This window comes from Cygnus olor, chromosome 6, assembly GCF_009769625.2.
Source record: "Cygnus olor isolate bCygOlo1 chromosome 6, bCygOlo1.pri.v2, whole genome shotgun sequence".
In the NCBI taxonomy this organism is placed as follows: Eukaryota; Metazoa; Chordata; class Aves; order Anseriformes; family Anatidae; genus Cygnus; species Cygnus olor.
The window spans coordinates 26,460,800-26,483,863 of NC_049174.1; the positions used below are offsets into that span (position 1 = coordinate 26,460,800).

The 23,064-nt window shown below is 50.8% G+C and overlaps 1 protein-coding gene across 7 annotated transcripts in view; it reads right to left on the reverse strand.

Moving 5' to 3' along the window:
- The window catches only part of GLI2 (GLI family zinc finger 2), a 193,005-nt gene that overhangs the window by 67,226 nt on the left and 102,715 nt on the right, over positions 1–23,064 (reverse strand). For all 7 annotated transcript variants that reach the window (XM_040561197.1, XM_040561199.1, XM_040561201.1 and 4 more), the window contains exon 3: positions 158–263. In XM_040561197.1, coding sequence (XP_040417131.1) covers positions 158–263 — 106 coding nt within the window. The remainder of the gene's footprint in view (positions 1–157; positions 264–23,064) is intronic.

Below are 23,064 nucleotides of genomic sequence, written 5' to 3' on the forward strand. Positions count from 1 at the left end.
CCAGGACTCCCATCCCAGCGCTGCTCGGCACTTCTGTAGGTTTAACGGAGCCGTACAGCCGGGAGGGCACCGCGTGCCCCACGCTTCAGCAGAGATTCGGCGCAGCGCAGGCAGACAAGGTTTTAGCGAGGCTCAGGAGCGGAGGTGCAAGACTTACCCATGGATAGCGTGGATAGAGTGAGGTTCGTAATGGTATCGTCCTTCCTGGTGGCGCATGTCAATTGGCAAAGGAGCGTGGAAGGCTGGAAAAATGTGCTGCGGCACTGTGGAGGGGAATAGAAGAAGAAGAAAAAAAAAAAGGGACTTCAAAAACTTTTCCTTTCCTTTTAAAACAATTTCAAAGGCACTAAATCTCCATGAATTTCAGAGCAAGAGCAGTGCAAGACAAGGGGTCTTCATGATATCAGCGCTATCATACACCAGAGAAGTGGAATGAATAAATAATCAAAGTCATGCGGAGAAATCCTACATCTTTGACATAAAAGATCTCCAACAGGGTTTTTGACAAAGACAAGCAGCTAAGCGCTCTTTGAACTTGAGGAGATTATAGGAAGCACCAAGGAAAACTAGACTTGCAACGCAAATCAGACTCAACAGAGCCTGGCGGGATCCAGACCTGCGTTGTCCCCCATGCCTGGAGTGGCAGCAAGCACTTCTCCCGAAGGTCTGTACACACAGGCTGGAAATATTTACCTAAAAACCTAACAGAGAGAGCAGCACTAATGCAAACCGTGGAGGCATTCAGAAGTGGCTAAAAAGTGCCTACTGCCAGCTTCTGAGAGAGGAGCCCAAATTGCTCTCACTTGTAATCACTTGAGGCCCTATTTTTTATTCATTTGAGAAGCTTGTTTCATCTTTGATGGAAAGATAAAGTGGTCTCAAAAGGCAGAGAACACCTACATTGACTTATTAAATCTACAGGTTTTAATATTTATTATTGACCCCAAAAGTTAACGGCAAGAATATCTGAGCGAGTCAGGCTGATGCAAAATTTATCAGGTTATTTCTCCCACCAACCCCGACAACGCTGCCCGGCTGCCTGGGCCTCTCCTGCTAAAATTACAGAAACTGAAGAAATACTAAAGAACAAATATGGAAACTAAAGAAATAGCAGAGGCTCCGTACCGGTACCATACAGTCACCCTCTGAGCGGCTCATCCCTGCTGTCACAAAGCTGCTTTCTAGATTTGCACCAGCGATGGGCTGTAATGCGCAAGGCCGGTCTTGCTCTGCCTTCGCAGGCAGTCCAGTGCTCCTCACAAAAGATTACTTGACATTGTCCCAACACCTCCTATCCCCTCACTGGCTTCTGGCAGAGGCCCTTGGGTCTGACTGCAGACCGAAAGCAAACCAAACTCAATCTTCTAAGTGAGCACCTCGACACCCAGTCCGCACTCGGCGTTTCACTGCCACTTGCCTCCGCGAAAGGTAGCATCTCCCTGTCGAGTGGGACAGCACCATCCGAACCCCAAGTGCCAAGGCTTGGGCCACGTCTCTCGCTGATGCTGAGCAAACTCCCGCAGTGCCAAGCTCTTTTTCTGTCGAAGACTTAAAATTCAGCCTTTCGCCTCCGTGACTCCAGCCGCCACGGAGCTACGCCGACTCCATCCGGTGAGGCTGCGCTCCTCCCGGCTGCGTCGCGCGAAGCCTGGGCGAAATCCCCGCGCGCGTCCTTCCCTGCGTATCAGCCCGAGGATCTGCGGCTCCTGCCCCCATCGCAGCGCACAAAGCCCCGAGCGTGGCACAGGCGCGTCAGCCGGGCTGCCGGGAGAGGTGAGAGACTACACAAAAACAAGCCTCCTGCCAACTCCGCTGAAAGGCGTTAGGCGAAGGTAGTCGGGGTGGAAAGTATTTCAGGCTCCGCAGCAGACTCGCTCTCCGTGCTCTGGCGCAGGGCTGGCACCGCGCACGACCTGATACACTGGGAGCATTTTTGCAGCTCGCCTGATGTCAGGACACAGAAGGGTAACTGTTAGCTGCTCCCCCCCTGCTGCTCCCCTCCCCTCCTTCCCCCAAAGCAGCTCAGGCAGAGAATAAACTTGCATCCTTCAGGATTTGCTTTGGCAGGAGAGAGATTCACCCTTTGCTCGTCCTGGGCAGGGACGATCCCTCGCACAAGGACACTTCGTTTTAAGAGGCAGCCAGTGTTTTTCCAGGTCAGGAGCGCAGCAGTCCCCGGGCTCACCAAACCCACGCTCAGCCCGAAGCGCTGCCCAGGCTGGCAGGCACCTGGAGCTGCTGCCCTCCTCCCCGGGGACCAGACACCTCTACCAGCCTGAGCCGGGCTCCCTGCAGCACTCACCCTGTAGCTTCTCCATGAACATAAATCCAAAGGAGCAAGGACTCTTCTGCGATCCTGCAGCCAACCTGCACAGCCCAGCTGGCATCCCCATTGGTAAAGTTTTGCATCCTCCCAAAACAGGGTGGCCACTCGTGGTAAGGTTTTAGCGGTACGGAGAGTCACGTCATCATCCCTAGCCCTTCTGTGGACCAGTTTAACTCACTAATAATGATGAAGCCATTATCAACAGGCCGGATTCTGAATCTCTTAAAAACAAGGCAGGTTACATCTTGTTTTGTAACTGCCTACAGACAATGAGTGATGGCTGAGCTAATATCAAAACTTTCAGTGCAAAACGAGTCTTTCCTTGTCACTCAGGAGAGCTGGGAACACGAACACACAGGGTGCCTGTTACTGGGCCTCCTTTCCGAGCTATCTGCTGCTACAAAAACGACACCTGAAAGGAATCCCTCACACCTCTCATTATTAACGGGAGAAAATTTTCCATTAATTTCCTGCCTCCCACAGGCACGGTTGGTTTGTTTTTAGCATTTCAGACTATTTGGATGGTGGCAGACTCAGCAATTCCTCTTCTTTGGTGACCTCCCTCTGCATCCTCCCACTTTTGGGGCTTCCCTCTGCTCCCCTGCCTGGGAGCACCAGCCAAGCCAACCGGCGGCTGGTGCTACTCCTCCTTCTCCTCTTCCAGGTGCTTGGTCAGAAATAATGAATGGTTTTACAGGCAATCAGCTACCGATTCATAAACGTCAGCCCGGCTCTGCTTCTCCTTCCCACCCCTCCTGAAGAGGACGGGGAGCTGGCAGCAGGACAGCAGCGCACGCCGCTAACAAAGATGGATGTTTTACACATAGGAGTTAAAAAGACAATTATATTCAATTACTTCAAGTAAGTCACGGTGATGTATTCCTGAATAGCCACGGGAAGGGCAATATGATGATTAGGGCAATGAATTTGCCAACTTTAATCTAATCAAGGCAATCTTTTGTTTAGCATTATCTGCTTTGCGGTGGCAGAGGATTTACCAAACCCAAGCAATCTTTGCAGATTTAACCCCAAAGCTGCCCAATTAGCGCTAATGATGATTGTTTCACAGAGTGAGGAAGCTTTTAGCGGGAGGCCTGGCGAACACGTTCCCCCAGGAAAAATCCAGGCCACGCTGCTGCGAGGAGGCACAGAGGGACATCTCCCAAGGTCCCGCAGCACTGGGACAACAGAAAAACTCCCACGGACGGAAGAGAAAAACCGAAGGAGAAATCAAAGCAGCACCCAAGGGGCAGGGCCGATGGAAAAACAGGGTGTTTCTCACAGAAATAACATCGCTCCTCATTAAGGCTGTGGCACGCAGCTCCTGGGGTGAAGCACACGCCGTAGAGGCTGGGAGGCCCCACCTTGCCCCCAACTGCTCCTCCTGCAGGAATGCGTCTGCTCCGCCGCACTGCCTGATAAGGGGAAAGACGTCGCTACCTGTCCCCACTTGTCAGAACTGATTTTCTGGCCAAGGTTTATGAGCAAGACACGGACCTCCCACTGCTCTATTCTCATCCTTGCCTATTCAAAGGCCAGCCAACCCTCTGGCTTCAAAGGGAAGAGATATGAAGCAGAAATGTAGGTTTAAAGGGGATGTCCCTTTGCCGAAAATCCCAGGAATCGGGGAGGGAGGCATCAGAAACAGGCATTTTTTGAGGATGATGCAGGCTTTTGATTATCTCTGCAGATAAACCTGCACTTCAAGAGAAACACACACTGCACGTACGGGTTTGTACAGCGAGCAAAGGAGCCATTCTTACATCACCCACCGCAGCTGCTCTTTTTGAGCCCTAAAAGGAGAATTAGGAAGGGTCAAACAAACTTTTTCAATTCCAAATACTTCAACCTCCACGTGATCACTTAAAAAAAGGCAGCAGCAGAAAAGAAATCAGACCCGTTACCATTGAATCAGGTTTCATTTGAGGTTAACTTTGATAAAAATAGCTTGGAAAGCCCTTCCTCTGGTGAGAGGGGCAGAGCTGGAAGCACAGAGTGGTCCCCGGTGGCAGGGACAGACTCAGATGGGGGAAGCCCAAACATGCACTCCCTCAAAGGCCGTCTGCAACTCCCACCTGCAACTGGGGTGCTGCAGCAAGGCCAGGGCTCGGAGACAGCTCAGAAGCCTCACACGCACCCTCTGTGCCACCCGATGTGCTCAGGGCTCCTGTGGATTTATCTAAAGCACGTGCATGCTGCCGAGCCATCAGGTGGGCTGAGAAATGTGGTTTTTCCTACGGGTGTCCGACAGCCCCCTCCCAGAACAAGCTCCTTTGCCATCAGCACAGTCATTTCGCAATCAACAGGAAAAGTCATTTGTTGAAGAAAAAAGTGAAAGACTGCTATCAGAATAATTCAATACCTATCATGTTTTTTTCCTAACAAATTTGCAAGGCCGCCCATCTTACAAAAGGAGAAAAACAAACAGTGGCCTCTTGAGATGCCTTTTGGCTTGATTTCCTATGATTATTATGATGCACGACATGGATTTCACAAGGGGATCACAAGCTGCCTTGCAAAGACTAACAAAGCTCCTCAGGAAGACAAACAAATGCTCACGCGCGTTTTTTTCACTCGAGTGGGGCTGAAACAGAGTAAAGCAGCATAACTTGCCCAAGCCTATACAGTCGAACACGTAGCAGGTTTCAGAGCGAACCTCAACCACAGCAGGCAGAAACTGCAACTTTATCTCAAAAAGGCTTCGGAGCCCCAGGGGACTGGATTGGTTTGGATTAATGGGAGAAAAACTTCTCCAAACAACAGCTCACGCGATCCTGTCACTGCAGTGTCACTAGCAGCTTTGCGCCAACAGCTGACCCAGAAAAAATGAGACGGGGATGTGCCAGAAGATGCTGGTAAGCGTCAGCAAGGGTTTACGCAGCAGCAGCAGCGCTGTGCTGGCTCAACTCACCTCCCTGTCACTGGCGGTGGTGGGATGCTGCTTAATGTGACACCGAAGCTTGTACTTCTTATTTTCCAGGTTCCAGCTCCTTTGAAAAGGATAACAGGGAAACAACCGCTACAAGCTTCTAAGACACAAGAACAGGCACTTTTTAGTTTTCCCCATCTCTGGAGCAAAGGCCCTTCTCACTGCCCATGTTTTCTCTCGGATGTCTGAGTCTCGCTCTCCTCTCAAAGGTGAGGTTAAAGTTACAATGAACATGATGTGCCCTTCAATCACTCATCACCCAAAGCAGCCCAAAGCATCAAGCATTAGTTAAATCAGAGGTGGCATTCATTTTTAAAGTCCCCAACTTAAAGGGACGCATTTTGGCATCCAACAACTCTACGCTGGCAAACGTCAGGTTTGTCCTGAAACGTCACGCAGCGAATTGTGCATTGCTCCAGAGCCTTAGCGCAAAGATATTGCTCACTTCAGAGCTGCTGGGCTCCAGTGCGCCCAGCCCTGGCATGCAGGCAGGGGAGGTGAACCCGTCCCTGGGTGCACGAGTGTGTGGGTGGCTCCTGGAGCCCCCGTGACCGCCTCTGCGGGCGTCCCGGTGTTGTGCTTGGATCACTGCCCCTCCAGCAAAGTGCTGCGGGGCCATAGGTGTCGGCGAGGGAGGTGTTTTTGTGTTCATGTGACGTCCCCAGAATAATGATCTCGCTGTTTAAGTGAGTTGAGCGAATGAATAAGCACAAGAAAAACATCTTTGCTGAAAGCACAGCCAAAGTTAATGCACCATTAATAATGGCCCGGGTGAATTATTGGAAGAGATAATAGGGCTGGGGTCAGGGAAGGTCTGAGACAAAGAACGGGGAAAATTGGGTCACAGAAACATGACAGAGCAGATCACACTGGTGTGCCTGTGGGATTCTCCTCGGATGAAGTCATGTACCGCCACGCCGAATATTAACTGCTCCGCGGGGACAGCCATTCCCACAGCCACCGCTCCAGGCGGCACGGGGAGGGGGCCGAGGTGCACATAGGCAGCAGCCTCCTCTCAGCCCCACCAAGCCCCCGCCAGAGAGCTGAGCCTCAAACGTTGTTTTGGTGTTTTGCAAAATACGCCGGGTGGGTGCTTACCTCCAAAAGAGGTAAATCTCAGGTGCTTCAGCAGCCTCCAAAACCCCAGTGTGAATCGGAGCGGCCGTGAGGCTGCAGCCTCCGCTCCAGCCTGCCTCCACGATGCTCAACTACTGACTAACCTCGCCGTGTCAGAATTTCCCCTCCTTAAAATGGAGATAATAATACCTCCCCACCTCAGAGGTTTGGTTAATGTTTATACAGCGCTTTAAAAATGATGTGGTAATTAAGTGCTCAGTATTATTATATCAACGTGTATAATGACTCCGGCAGACAGCACTATAAACAGGGCCGCACCGTGCATGCTTTTCTTTTGTTTGGCTTGTTAGCATTTGGTTTGGTTTTCGTACAGCATACTTCAATTATTATCAGTTAATTATTACTTTGTTTTATTACCTGTTCAGTGGCTTTGACAAAAATGGAAGAGGAACTTCATGGGTAAAACCATGGCAAAGATTCATTTTGGCCTGCTATGAACATCAAGGGAAGGATAAATGGGAGGCGGACTCCCACCAGCGCACCCAAGGGAGACCCCTCTCCCATCCTGACTATTACAGACCATTTTGAAGCACATCCAAACAGCTGTTCCCATCCAGCAGGAGCCAGAACCAGTTTTCTCTTCTTTTAACACGTGTAATGAGGAAAGACGGTGGCAGCCTGATTTATCAAACTATTTTTTTCAGACAACACCTCAGGACGCTGGAGGAGGCAACGTGCTTAGTGTAAACATGGGTCAGACACAGCAAAAGCCAAACTACTCATTAAGGTCAGCAACAAAGAGAACAAAACCAAGTTCTACAGGAGAAATGCCTCTGGTGATGGTAACTACCTTGCAGGGGTAGTGGGGGGGAGATGGGGAAGGGGCCTGGCTGGGATACAGATATATGCAAAGTACAAAAGAAATAATCTAAAATGTCTTACCCTTTTTCAGCTGCCAAACCACACACACACACACACACACAAAACCAAAAAACAACAACAAGAAAAAAATAAACTCAAAACAAGCATTACAGTAGAGACAGCTCAAAGCACCTGCAGGACAGAGTCAGTGTGACTTTACACTCCGAGAAACTGAGGCACGGCAAGGAGCAGACTACAGAAATGAGGACATGGGCTTTGGATGCCCATGGGGATGCAGTGCATACTTTATGCAGAATAAAGCACCTTCCTAGGTTTGCCTGCATAATAAAAGCTGTTATAAAAGCCATGAGACACAGCAAACCTGTCCCATGAGCCCCCCAGGTGGTCCCAGGTGACCCCCAGAGCTGGCTAGCCCAGTGGCTCATTCCTCCCCCCCCAGTTTTCTTCCCCAGCCCAAGAAGGAGGCAGAGTGCTTAAATGAACTGGGGCCTGAATGGAAGCAAGGTAGTCTTGTTCATCTTAATGTCAGCCCCATCCTGGGGCTCTTCACAGGGCTCCTCCGCGCCACGTGACCGTCATTAGGGACATTAAACCTGTCAATCCTTTCCTGGACACGAGAACTGGAACAATTACAGTGAGGCTAAAAATGGCCTTTCCTTCTCCACGGAAAATTTAGATTAAAAATGTAAGAGTTCATTGACATTTTCTACAGAGAAGACGACTCTTACCATTAAGAAATCAAACCCTGAAATCCCTCAGCTGCTGTCTGCTGGCTCTGAAGAGCTGCCCGGGGGCTCGCTGCCTCGGCCCCCGCTGGTCTGGGGGCCGACATCCCACCGCCACCTCCCAGCCAGGGGCAGCCCGGCCGCTGCCGGCGGGGACACGAGGACACCGGGAGCTCTGCAAGGTCCCTGCACCGGAGCTGGTGGCTTTGCAGCACGCTTCACGTGTGACCAAAGCTGTACGGTTTTGGAGCGCTTTCCTTCTTGGCAAGAAAACAGATTTTCTGCAGCTGGCAGACAACTCTATGAAAGTAGTTTCAGACATTCAGGTAGGCATCTGTGAATAAAAGCGATGAATTACTTATTATTCTACAAGGATTCCTAAGGTCTTCAGGTTACTGCTACGTGGGAGCCATAAGGGGGTGAATCCTTATTGCTTTTCTTTTTTTTTAATCCGTCAGGGAAGGGTAAATAAGGTGCAAGAAGGGCTCTCGGCAGCCAGGTTTGGCCGGGGAATCCCGCAGCAGGGTGTCCAGGTCTGCCTGACACGGAGGCTCCGATGGTTTTCCGGAGCGCAATAATTAGCGATGTCTCCAGAGCAGCATTGCTGCCACCAGCCGTCATCTGCAGCCCTAAATAGCCTGAGCCGGCGGGAGGCTGAAAAGCAGAGCCATTTTCCGTCAGAAAACTTCTTCCAGGAACCTGCAGCTGCTGTCAGAAACAGCCCAGAAGAGAACCGAGTGGTTTATGTGCTATTATACTCTAGAAAACAAGAAGAACGTGGAAGTGATGAACTTGGAGTGCTTTGACTTTTTTACAGTGACATCTGCCAACACGGGAAGTTTCTGAAATAGATCGCCGAGGACTTTCACTTCCTGGGAAATTAAAAAAAAAAAAAAAAAGAAAGAAAGAAAAAAAATAGAAAAAAAGCCTTTTTCTGCTAAGCCAGCCTTGGATCCTTCTTTGGGACAAAACAAACCATCGGCGGAGTGACGGCACGTTTCTACCTCCGTGCTGATTTCCAGAGCAAGAGTTTCCCACTGGCGCTGGCTTTCTGTGAGATGAATGAGGAGCTGCAGCTACTGAACAGCCAAAAACAAAACCGAAAAGACCTAGTGCAGCTTATTAATTCCGCAGGTCTTGAGCTGCAAATGTTGAGAGTCTTGAAAATCACTTAATTGCCCGGCTTGTCATGCCAAGATGTATTTTGAGGACGCTGCCAATCTGACGGTTATTAACAAACAACGCGGCCACAAGCCCCGACTGCACCGAGATCCAGGGTACTTCTCATGTGCCGCATCCCAACAGGAAGTACTTAATAATAATAATAATATCCCGAAAGGCCAACCTACGGCAGTGCAATTAAAAAGCTTTTCTGTCTCACTTTGAGGGGGGGAAAAAAAATGAGGGGGAAATTAAAATCAGACAGGAAATTCCACTAGAACAAGCTGGCTTATGTCCTAATAACACAGGGCTGTGCCAACTCCTCCAGAAAGCAGAGGAGGGGAAAGGAAAAAAAAAAAGAAAAAAAAAAGAAAAAAGCAGCCCTCTAGACTGACTCGGATCTGAAGCTACATTGTGGTGCGGCCGCGGCTGCAATTCTAAAGGGAGAAAGGCAGCAGCAGCAGCGAATAAAAGGCAGTTTGCTTTGCTAGCAAGTCGCAGTTTTATAATGTAACTCTTGTATTACAGCGCGGCCAACGCCGCTTTGTCGAGAAAACACGCGGCCCGGGAAGCTCGGAGGGCCAGATGGATCCTGGGGCTTGTTCTCCCAACAGCTGCCGCGGGAGAATGGAAGGAAAAACAAAACCCGTCCCGAGCAGCTCGGAAGGCACCCCGGGGCGCGAGGGGCGGGCAGGCAGAGGGGCAGAGCAGCTGGTGGCTCGCTTGTGCCTGCCTGGACGGGGGCTGCGTGCGCTCCCGGCAGCGGCTGCGGGAGAAGAATCGGGATCTCAAGAGCATCTCTGCAAACATATGGGTCCCTCAAGAAAGATACGCTTACAGAAGGAAGCGTGCCTGTGAGTTTAGGGGAGAAGTTTCCTCCACACGTTGTTATTATCCTGCCCGCTCGGAAGCCAGTAGCATCCGAATGCAGTAAGCGCCCGCACCTCCAGCTGATGCAGCAATTTCCAGAAACAAAAAAATGGGCCGAGGGGATTTGCCATTGCGTGCTCGGTGCTCTGGGACTAGGCCAATGAACGGCGAACTCTTTCCGCAGCATCTTCCCCCGTGCATTTCATGTTAAGGCTCATTTCACAGTGGGAGCCGCATCCCTTAGAGCGGTTCATGAGTGCAGCCGTGCTGCTCTGTACGGCTCCGCTGCTGCTGCGGCTTGCGTCTGAGCAAACCTCTTCTCAGCTCTCAAAAGTGCAACAGCTTCCGACCACTGGTAATATAAAAGGCTAAGCTGTAATTTGCTGTTAGGTGGAGGCACTGTGGAGAAGGCATTAACTGGCATTTGTAACCAGGAGGCAGCAGGAGCCCCAGAGGACACCGATGCCCCCAGCTGCATCCGACACGACCAAGCCCAGGATCTCTGCAGGGCGAGATGCGGAGGGATGGGGCCCAGCAGCCTCGGGCTGTTGGCAACCACCCCGCCTGAGAACCAGGGGGCAAAAGTGGTCAATGAGAAAGCAGGGAGAGCGCAGCGCTCTCTGCACGACACTTCTCCTCCGACAGTGGGTCCAGCGGAGCCCTGACCGTGCGCCTTCCAGTCATGCAAATAAAAGCTTATTCATGAGCATCATCCCAAGCTGCATCCCTCGGAGCGGCGCTACCGATGGGGATGTCTTTTAGCATCCAAACGGAGCCTGCCTCACGCCCCCAGCCACACGTTCACACCCTTCCCCGGAGGTGGCACGGGTGCTCACACAATCACACGCCCAGCCAGCTCAGGGAGTTCATCCAGTTGAAAACTAATCACCTGAAATTTTATTGCACGGGTTTTTGGCTGGATCTACTCCCTGAACCAGTTTACCAGGAGACAGCTGGTACGAGAATGAGCGAAGAAGGCTCTCAGGCTGCGGTCCAGCCACCACTTCCAGCCCCAGCTGCCGCTGAGAGCAGCTGTTTTGACCTCCCTCGGCCACTCGTCCCCACTTGAAGGCACTCTGTTACAGGGCCAGGCTGGTTCTGCGTGGCCGCATGGCTGACTGGGCCCCACTAACCCAGCACATCCCCTCCTGAAGTCAGCTGGGTGAGCTTCACACGTCTGGCCCCAAGGTGCCTGTCCTGGGGACACAGCTGCCTCCAGCGCTGGCCAGACTGTGCTTATGAGAAGATGGGCTGAAACTAAACCACCAAGTCACAGCGTGGCTGAGGTCGGAAGGGACCTCTGGAGGCCACCCCCTGCTCCAGCTCCTGAGCAGGGGGCCCAGCACCACATCCAGGCGCCTTCTGGAGATCTCCAAGGAGGAGGCTCCACCACCTCTCTGGGCAGCCCGTGCCAGGGCTCAGCCACCCGCACAGCACAGAAGTGCCGCCTGATGGTCAGAGGGAGCCTCCTGCACGCCAGTTTGTGCCCACTGCCAGTTTGTGCACATCGTACATCTCCCCACATCCATCGGGACGGATGGATTTGTCCAGGTGCGACAACGCACCGGGAGCTGTTGGCACAAGGAGCCGGCACAACTTGCAGGAGCTGGAAAGCAGCCTTAGAGAAGAAAAACTCCCAGCTTAAAAGCCGTGCAAGCGCAGGTGCCGGTGCCAGCAAGAGCGGGCACGCCAGCCCGCCCCGAGCACAGACCTACCTGAGCGGCCCCTGCCACCGCGGGGCCGCCTGCTGCCATCGCGGGGACACCCGTCCCTGTCGCGCCACAAAGCCCGTCTCGATCTTTCGGGAGAAGGCTGTGCTTCAAACGCGGCGCTGGCATTTCTAGCCTCTCCGATCCAAACCACAGAAGCAAGTTTGCTTTCTTTATGCATATGCTCCTCCAGGCACTAAAACAAACTGAAATCAAACTGCTCCTATAGGCAATGGCTTCAAAAATTTCCCCTCCGTATGAAAGGTCTGTTTATATCGTTTGTAAAATCGAACACATCAAGCCTGGAAAAACCCCATATGGAGTCTGCTGCGTGTTTTGACCGAAGTTCTTTCTGGAAATGGAAGCAAAGAAGCCTGCTTTCTGCTAGAGTCATGACAAAACCGCAGGGCTGGGTAGTTTGCTTGCACTTATAGCCAGGTGATAAGCATCTCGGTGGCCTTCAGAGGAGGATTTTGGGAGGTTTCGCGCTCCCCGACGTCAGTCCCCAAAGCACTCCTAGTCCATAAAGACGGAGAGGATAGCGCATGAGCTGGCTTTTAACCACGCGCCCGGCAGCCCGCCGCTCTCAGCCAGGCGCGAGGGCTGAGGAGCAGGGGGGTGAGGAAGTTATCTGTTTTACCCAGCTGTGCTTTTGGTGCAGGCTAATAACGGCCATGTATCATCCTGCCTCGGTCTGCAAATTTTCCGACTGGTGTTAAAAATGGTCCCGGTGCAGTTTGCAGTGGATTCTCTGGGCAGCTCATGCAAAGTGCGGGTTGTTAGCATGCTGCTTGTGTAATGAGGGTGCTTAAGACGGGAAGGGGTCTCTGGAAGGTCCTGAAGAGTGATTGCAGTTCAGGAGACTCACCCACCTGGCAACACGCTGATTTATGGCCTGCTCAGTTAATAGCCCTGCTTAACACAGGAGTTTGTCGAGATTAAGTAATTGCCTGAAACAAAAAGTTTATTATCTTTAAGTCTCTGCTGATGAATGACTGGGTGTTGGAAGAATCATGTGAAAGATCATCTGTGATTCCCTCCCACTTTGGGGGGGGGGGGGGGGAGAAAAAGAGTAAGATTTTTGAAAACCAGATTTTCCAAATGAGTTTGGAAGTTCGCAGTTTACACTGAAACGCGATCAGAGACATTTACAAGCAGAAGGGTTCACATATCAGCTGCCATCTAATAAATAGCTCAAGTAATAACATAGCTCTGTGATGCATTTTTCCCAAGAATTGCAAAATATTTTGTAAACCTTAATTAATACCACCCCTTGGTGAGATAACCGATCCTGTCACACAGTAATAAGGTTAGGAATGAATCAAGATGCAAAGCCTGTTTCATTTATATATATAACATCGTGGCTTTTCCCATCCTAGAAAAGTCTGGAAATTTTCCAGTCTAGAAAGCACCGCAAATAAGTGTGAAGTTAAAAGACGCCGCACACTAAATTCTGCAGCAATTACTACTCCTCTCTGTTTCCAGATGCTCAGCAAGGTTAATCAGCTTGACGACAGTCACACACTTACGCTGCCCCATGACGCTGAGCCCCACAGTGCACCTTGGCTCCCCGTTGCCTTTGCACCCCCAGATTTGCACAGGGTTGGCCCGTGAGCAATGGCACGTGGCTGCAGGGTTGGGCCAGGAGGGGAGCAGGACTGGCAGAAGTCCTCATCCCGAGAGCAGCCCCTCGTAGTGTTCCCACAGCCCCCGGTGCCAGCCCCGCTGTCCCTCCTCGCATCACTTCGAGGCAATAAAAACGGAACTTGGCTGCAGCTTTCCCCAGCTCTTCTCATATTACCTTTTAATCCAAATACATATGGTTCAGGGAGCACTGAGAGGCTTGCATGAAAGGATGCATACTGAGAGAATGCAAACCCCACAGAAAAAGAGGACGAGCTCTGCAAGGCTCCCTTGGCCCCCACATGCACACCCCTGCTCCCCAGCATATTAATCAAGAGCCTGACGAGATTCCTTTTGAAATCCCCCAAAAGATTTCCGCAGACTTCGGTGGCGTTTGGATCAGGCTACAAATTCAGAATAAATCATAAACTGGCTACATCTGCCAAGTTTATTTCTTTCTTTTCCAGGTTTCAGAACAAATCCATTTTACTGCTGGGAAAAAGCAGAATGAAATAACTGACGAGTTCAAATATCCTGTATCATTCCCCATATTAATTCAGTCAGTCAATCTGTCCCATAACTTTGGGAAGCGAAGCAGATTACTTTGGCCAGATCAAAACACAAAAACCGGACTGTTTCATTTATGCGCATTTCGTTATTTAATACAGCCTGTGCAAACCTCTTTCTCTCAGGCTAAAAGTGACACTTTTGGGAACTAAAGTTAACCACAGACCTAAACTAAGCTAGAAGAAACCAAATGACATCTGCACTGAGACAGCCTAATGATTACCACAGCCCCCCTCAAGTCTAACAGTGAATTATTGCCATTTTCCTGGGTAGACAGGGAGCAATTTTGAAGAGGCGCTCTTATTCAAACCCTTCTAATCTTAAAGGATGCACAAAAACAAATTACTTCAAAACGTGGCCCCAGTCAAAAGACTTTTGCAACAGCAGGATTATTTTTAATGACACAAGGGATTCTGAAACAGGTCCCTGCAACCTCATTTTTGCATAAATTGGGATGGTTTTATTAATTTGTGGCTAATACATTTTTTAAGCTATCTAGCACTGACAGCAAATTCCTCACTTGTAAAAGACCGTGTTTAACTCCCAAGTTTGCAGATTCGGCAGCACTTGCCTTTTTTTAATGTTTGTCCTCAGTGAGTAGAAAAAGGAGCAGCTTCCCCACCTCTGATCAGAGCCTGACTGACTACGCTGATGGCTTCATGTTAGCTCCGGAGATCTGCAAGATGGGAAGCCTCCTCTGGCAAACAGCTGCAGATGTCTTTTCAGGTTTTCCTTAGTTCATTCACTGTCACTGTCTGCAAAAAGCACTGTTAGCACTGGTTTTGAGTTGGAAAGCCACTGCACAATGAATATAGCGCCATGTTGGACTTTCCTCTCATTTTCAGTCTTCTTCTGGCAGAAAATCACCATAAAATCATGCAATGTAGCAATACCTGCAGAGGACCAGCAAAACAGCCAGACAGCCTGGCAGGAGAGGCTTGAGGAAGACCCTTGGATTTGCCTTCACCTGCTCCTTTGGGGGTCATTGCACCATTTCAGGATGAGAACTGCACAACCGCTCATGTAGCCTTCTTGTTGGAAGAATCTGGAGTTGGGGTGGGTGGAGAGGCACCTCCGCTTTGTTGGGCCCCTGAACTAGGACAACGGCACAAGTGAGCATATCGAGTTCCTTGGAAATGCAGCACAGGCAGATCAAAACACCTGCGAGCACAGTTACACTGACAGCACACTTCTAACGTTGAAACAGGGACTGCTATCAGGCTGTTAGCACAAGCACTTTGCTTTGAAGTATCTACTGTAATTCTTGCATTTTCCCTCCTGACTCTGGTACTTGTTTGTGTCCAGTTATTTCTGTAATTTTCCTTCCCCCACATCCCAGGGCAAAACTCAGACTGTAACACACCCTTGCAAAGCGCTGCGGGTATGTGCACCCTCTCTGTGTGCCCTGCTTTTATCAGGCATGGTATTTTCGAAAAGGAATGCAGGTTTTCAACCCTGGTGATGTCAGATCTCGGATTTTCCCATGAGAAAATCCCTTACAGGTCCTCTGCCTTCAAGTGACTCATTGCTGCTGCCCTGCTGAGGTTCCCGCACTCCCCTCTCCTGTGCAACCCGCCCGGTGCGGCAGGCGTGTTGGCATCTGCTAGCAGGCTTCCCGGGCCGTCACCTGGATGTGATCGGGGAGACAAAAGATTAGCTGATGAATCCTGTTTACGGAGCAGTTGTGATCGATTTGCGTTTGCCTCCAGCTGTTGGGTTTGATGGTTCAAATACACCCTATGTGAGCGCTCATCCTCCGAGCCCGTAGTATTCCCGTTTGAAGCCGTTTTATAGGACGTAAAACATATCCTCCTGAAAATTAGAGGTGATATTTTACTGCTTGTGAGCGGGGCTGCGTTGGCAGATGAGGAAGCAGCAGTCCTTAATCTCTGCATTCACATCACCACATGTCACAGCACCTGCAGCATCGCGCCGGGAGCAACCTTCAGGCTGCTTTGCCCATCCCGACAGGGACAGGGTTTGGGACAGACCGGCTGTGTCCCTGGGACACGGGCACACGCTGCTGGGGAGCATCCACTGGTGTGCTCAGGTGAGCAGTGGAGCTGCAGTGGGGCATGCCTCTGAACATGTGAGCGAGCCAGAGTCTGGCTCCCACTGCAGACCCCGCTGCAGGTCCCTATTTCACAGCTCTTCATCTATAGGTAAGTACACCTGTGTGCGCTTAAAAGGAGACGGGATCTGCATCATGGACAAGGAAGACAAAGAAACCCCATTTCATGAAGAGCGACTTTGTTCCTCAGGGGCTGAGTGCACCAGGTACACACCAACACGAAACCTCATCGGGGCTTTTGAGGAAGAGGAAGGGAAGAGAAAGCCTGGACAAACTCACGCCGCCACCGTGCTGGTTGTCCAAGCCACAGCTGATGAACATTGCACATCCAGCCACGCTGGTGGATTCCCAGCACCCTGTCATGTTTCTCCAGAAATCAGCCAGCAGCACGCATCCTGCTGTATTCACTTTGAAAAAGATGGAGGAGAAGAAGAAGAGGAAGAAATCGAGCTGGGGAAGCCAAGATGCGAAGGAAGGGGAAGACAAGCTGTTACGGAGACCCTTCTAAATTATTCACTGAACTACAACGACTGCAAATGGTTATTGCTATGTTGCACATCTTCCTGTGAGATTTTCAGTTGGCCAGCAAGCAAATTCGCAGGCACAATTTTCTGGATTACTGGGTTTTCTCCATTTCTCAGGGTGCATTCTTGTCTTATCTTCTTTTGACTTTCTCTCATCTACGATCAACACAAGCCACATCCATAGCCAAAAAGAGTTGCCAAACATAGCTTTGCCAGTACATGTAAGTGCTAATTATCATCATTACTAATCTGTTGGGACCACAGCTTCCAGCCGCCGTGTGCCGAGGAGGGACCTCTGCAGCATAACCCAATTCACGGGCACCCTGAACAGGCTCTCTGCCACCACCTCTCCTGGCAGGCGCCGCGGGGTTGACATACGGCTGGGAAATACAGGCAGATTGGTCAACACAGTTCCCTCTGACTCAAATGACTATGTGCTCATATAAAAGAAATCTGTTAATACTTGTGCAAATAAGGGACACTAACTGCTCCATTGCCAAACCTTGTTTTGTCGTCAAATCAGCATTCACCCTGAACTACATGAAATTTCTTTTTCTAATCTGTGTCTGGTCTCCGGAAACCCTTAATTTATTAGCTGTAAGCCCACTTTTGCTACACTTACTTATGCCCGGTAATACCGTACTTTGCAAACAGTTCCACCAGATTAATGGAGCTCCAGATGGGGCTTGACGGCAGATTTAGGCTTTTAAACAACAGCTTTCAGTTCAGGAAAGCAACGCTGTACACCCTCGCCTACACCCCATGCAGTTACCCCTCTCCTTTCGCAGCCTGAACTTCTCAGCGACGTGATGCACATGTCCCAGCCCTGTTCTGCAGGGCCAGGTCTCCATCCATTGCACCAGGCGTCCAGCCCTGCTCCAGCCCCGGTCAGAAATAACGGGATGCTCTGCTGCCCTCACCGAGACACGCTGGGAGCATCCCTGGGCTGCCGGGCGGGGAGAGGAGCACAGGGCAATCTGCTTTGGGAAAGGTCAGGACGGCTCCCCTGGCATCCTAAGTAAAGTTCTGTGACTTCAGCTCCCAGCGGAGACAAAACGCCCGTTTTTATCACCTCACCTCGTGCTGGGTCTACAGGGAAGTGAAAGGCGAGCACAGCGCCTGCTAATATCTTTAACCGCATTTACTGAAACCTTTTGACACCAAGGCTATTTTTATTAGCTGAGTGCACTGCGCCAGTATCAGAATGCAAGTTTTACTGCTTACAGCGCAGCCTTGCAAAAAGCCTTTTCCAGTCGCTGTCTGTGGCAATGATAAGCCGTAACGAGGCCCTGGTACCTCCTAGCACAGCCTGGCACTTGGAGCAGCTGCAGGCATCCCCCCCATCGCTCCCCTCCCCTGCAGAGCTGCCCGCGCTACACCTCAGGTCCGGAGCCAGAGACGTGCCTTTCCGTTTAATAAACTTGGACACATTTCCTTTCCAAGCCGTGCCTCAGTTTCTCCAGCAGCAAAACGGAGAAAACAAGTTACCCTTAGTTTCACAAAAATCATTCAGCAACTGTAATAACGCCTGCGAAGTGCTTAAAACAAAGCTTTGACAGAAATGCAGGCACGCATATGTAAAACTCTTAATTTTTAATTTTTGTTTCGTAATTACATGGGATTCCCTACTCGCCTATTCTTCTTGCCTGGAACTGCTGGCTCTTACAGCCCAGTAAACTGCATCCCACGTGAGTAACAGTAGCTGACAGCGATACAATCTCAGAGCCTAACACCCTCGGAGCATCGCATGCAACACCAATATTGAGAAACCGGGAACCCGAACAGATGCAGTCAGACCGCTCGCGGTGGGAGTTCGGAGACAAATAATTCAACCTTTCATCACTCTCTAATCCCAGGAAAGATATCGAGGTTAAACTACTAAGAAAAACACAGGGAGCGTTAAGCAACTTGGAATTCACTTTGGAAAGGCATAATTAGCCTGCTAGCGCTGGTCACCCATTTGAAGAACTTGAACCCACAGCAATTTCTCCCTTCCCAAGAGGCACGGTCCGCGTAGACGCGCTTGCCGCCTGCGGCCACAGCATGGGCTCCCTCGCTCTGTAATTGCTCCTTTATTGTGAGCTACCACGAAAGGCTCCAGGCGTTCCCCACGGACCTTGCCCTTGATCTGGGTTAAGATACTTTGACCTGTGATCCTTTATAATAAATGATATCCCTCAGTTAAAGAATGCTCCCTTCAACAATATGGGCCTGCCCTCAGGAAGTGGGAAAGGAATTTTCCTGTAAAGGCAGATTAAGGAAATTCCACGCAAATTTCATGCATTTTGAATAATCTTCTGAACCGTGACGAACCAGCTTCCCCTTGCAGGGATCCTGCTCCAAATTGCTGCGGGAGACAAATCTCACTGTTGCTTCCTTGGTGGCAAAGCACGCTGCTTTTCTTGGACTCAGCACGCCGTGCTGAGCACAGTGCTCGGTGCCGCTCATTCCTCCAGCAGGCAGAAAGCACTGCCTGCCCTGCCTGTCCTCGTACACTCGTGTGCATCCCCTTCATCACAAGGACGGTGGGTGGCCTCTTTTTTCACCTCCAGGTCCCTCCCCAGCTCCTTCCTTAGGGGATTCCCAGCTTGGAGGGTGCCAGCACTCACCAGTGTCCCCATCAAGCCCCTTCTCCACCTCTCAGACATCACCACTGCTCTTGCGCACATCCCCACCACCCCTGGGCACCTCAAGGCGTCCTCCCCCTGGCCATAAACCATCCCTCACAGCACCCTTCCCTGCATGGCCAGGCTGCGCCTCCCCAGCACATCTGGGGCTCAGTCCTTGGGTTTTGGACCTTCAGCCAACATCCTTGCCAAGGTAAGGTCATCTCATGTCCTCCTTAGCAGGGTCCAAATGAGAAGCAGCACAGGAACATCATCAACTTTAAAAATTTTTGTTTTCTAAAGAAAACGATACATTTAAAGGGATGTGGTTGTGTTGGCTGAACAAAAGCATTTTGTCCCAGAGTACTTTGAAGTGACAGGGAATCCTGTGAGACCGTAAAAGTTTTAAAACATTACTTTTTTCTTTTTCTTTTTTTTAATCTTATGTATGTAATACAAATTCTGAAAGTTTTCACGGATCCTCCAGTTTATATCAAAATGCCTCCCTGAGCCTCATGCAAATATCAGATGAGAAAACTTAAAGATTCAAAAAAAAAAAAAAGAAGACTTAGGAGTCTTTTACATGCAGCAATGCTAATGAGACTGTAGCCACAAGGAGTGGAGGCAGAGGAGAACAGTGTTTTAGTGTATATGTCAGCCCTGGTGTGTGCTTTCAACAGAGGAAGCAAATAAAATATTTTGCCAGGCTGCTGAAATGGTATGATGGTAGGACAAACCCCTGCACAGCTTTACATACTGGAAAATAAAATATGTAAGCAATTCCCAATTGTCATTATTAAAGCTAAACTAGGCAAAATTCAACGATGATGTTATTTTCCTAGCAATCAACTTGACAATAAATGATACAGGAAGGGGTATTTTGAAAAGGATGCCACTTCCTTGTTCCGAGTAAGTCATGTATGATTTTGAGATCTTATTTCAATGGAAAAGTTTTGAAAAAGCATATTGCGGTTAAAGGCAAAGCCACCAACAGCACACTAGCAGCCTGACGTAAAGTCTATTGAAATCAATGGGAGTCTTTCCACCGACTTCATTGGGTTTGGGATCAAATCCTTGAGGAGAATAAGCTATTCTGCAATATCCATTATTACAGAAGGCTTTGTCCTGGTAATTAGATGCTGGGCGATTGTCGGGCGCGCTGATCACTCACCCATGGAGACCCGCGCTCAGCGCCTGCTTCGGTCCCGCTCAAAGAGGGGCTGCCGATTCCCACCGGCGCCCGCCCGCGCTCCCAGCCCCGCCGCCGCCAGGTAGACGGGAAGGAGAGGGCAGAGGTGGGGGCCGAGGCAGTAGAGATGTGCTGAGTGCCTGCGCAAATTTCCCTGGCCCCTGCCCTCCCTCCAGGCCCTCCATCTTCCCAAGAGCCATCACGCACGCAAGGCATTTTCAGGGGAAACATGGGTAGCCAGCGGGGCGTGGGGCCACACAAAGCCCCTCTGTACGGCCCGAGGCATTCTGCACGGCCCGGGGCAGCGCGCCGAGCGTCATCGGGGCTGCTGACTACCCAGGGAGCACGCCTCCGTGTTTACATCTCATTTCTAAGGTTAAAACATACTGCTCCTTGGGGGATACGGCCGGGGGAGGGACTGCGAGTCCCCTGCAAGCAAAACACAAACAGAAAGGGCAAGCGATGCAAAAAGGACGCCCACCAAGAAGTGATATCTTTGGCTCGCTGTGAATATGGGACTCCACACCATTTGCAGCTGATAGAAAAAACAGCATAGCTTAAACTCTCAGGGGCGACAGCAAACGGCGGTACAGAACCTGAGGGGTTCGGTTTCTATGATGTGCCCTGCACCCATTCTTTGGGGAAAAACACTGAAGCAAACACCAAAAGAAACCCCAACAAACCAACCCCTCCAAAAACCAACAACACCCTATCCTAGGTGGTAGGAACTCACAAGAAACCAAGCAACCCCCAGTCACTGAGCCCTTTTGAAAGCCACAGAGAGAAGCCATTTATCTCACAGGAGCAGATCACACCTCCTCCACCTTGCAGGTCTCTGCACAGTCTCTCTCCCCCCATAAAGACGATGCAGGGGAACAAGGGAAGGGGAGGAGATCAGACTGGGTGGCCTGACTTGCCTGCCGCAGAGAGGCCATTTCTCTCCTCAACTACTGAGGAGGCCTGGAGAGAGCCATTTCCTAGTTCAGGCACTTAAAAGCGAGGAGCCTCGTGTCCCACAGACAGAGCTCAGCTCCGGTGATTAGGCTCAGTGCAGAGTGAGCAGACCTGAGCTCATCAGTTTGCAAAAAAAACAACCGAAGGAGATTCACCCGTCGTGTCTGGGATGAAGACAATACAGGTTGATAGCTCAGTCTCCTCCCATAAAAGACCTGTAAGCCACCAAATAACTCGGACGGGTCTCAGGTTAAGGCAATCAAAGACGTTCCTTGGGCAGTGAAAGCTAAGTTGTGGTACTCCTCGCTGCAGGACGGGGCTCGCACTAAAACGACGTGCAGGTGAAGCAGCAAGAGGCTCCGCTTCATTCCCAGGTACCTGGGCAAAGCCGACGGCCTTAGAAGCACCCCTCACTCCAGCTGAAAGCCACTACTGCGCACTGTACGCCAACTCTGCACCCGTTCATCTCTGCCTTTGCCTGGCCTCCAGTGCCCAAGATACGAGGTCTTGCCTCCACTTCTCCCCATCGTGGGTGTCACAGGATTTACAAAGAGAGGCTGGAAGCAGCCTACAAAAAAGAATAATTAAGTCAATGGAGCTGGCTGTGTCTGGATGAGCCTCGGCCACGCGGGTGCAGCCCCCACCTCAGGCCTGGCGGGGAAGCGGAGGCCGGTGTCAAGGTGGGGGCGAACCCGCGCAGCCAAAATCGCGGCCTCCCTCCCTTCCTGCGCCGCTCCGACATTTTAGAGCTCTGCAAAAGCTATTTGCAGCGAGAGGCTTTCCTGTAAAACGTAAATGAGTACCAGCTGCCCAGACACACTACTAACACAGCCTCCCTCCTCGGACGGGCTGTGATCTCCTGACAGGCCGTCTGCCTGGCGGGCTGCGAGTGTCTGTCTGTCTGTCTGGTAGAGACGCTCGGGAGCTGCCCCATGAAAAGGCAGCAGTGTTTTCCCGTTGAGGTGTCAGCTTGTAAGCAAACTAAGCGCTTTTCGCCCTCGGAGGAAAAAAAAAGTAGCTTTTTATCGTCGCTGATATTTATTTAAACAAGCCTCTGTCTACCAGGCCGCTCTGTGTGACCCAGGAAGGACGGCTGGCTCTGCGCGACCGTCGCTGGCCCTGGGATGTGCCCACCCGTGGCTGTGGCTCAAACTGAGCGCTCCTGCTCCTGCCCCAATGCCACGCTCAGCCCCCGCCGGCTGAATTATTTTTTTTTTTTCCAATTTACCTTGGAAATAATATTTCCTGGCAGCATATTAATGCCTTTTTCAACGCTGAAAAGAAAATCCAAACAGCAGCACGCAAGCAGCAGCCAACTGCCTTAGCAATGAGAGCGGTACCTGCTTTGTACCTAAATATTCGTAACTTGCTAATACTGACGTTAATACTCGGTTTTACTTCACCTTCATGTTTTATCTGTTTAAATATTTACCAGGCCTTCATCACTAGAACATTGAGCCAGTGTCTTACTCTTCTTGCACCGGCACAGCAGAGCAGATTTGTTTCTCTCACCGCACATGGACAAACGCAAACACCAGACAGCACTGCTGGCTCCTGCTGCTCCCCGGACTCCAGCAACCACAGCACGGAGGGACACTGGGCTTTCACACCTCTCCATAGGGGCCAAGTAAGTGTGAGCTGTGCCACAGGACAGCACCCCAGATAACAACAGCTCTGGCACAGTTGTGCAAAAGACCTTGCAAGGGCGATGCTGACATGCCGGCTTCACAGCCGGCAGAATTTGCCTGTGGAGAGTTTTAACACACGAAATTATCTGCAGGTGCCCCGTGGTGTCCCATCCACTGCCCGGCTGGCTGCCAGCCCCGTGGGGCTGCTGCCGTCCCGGGGGGG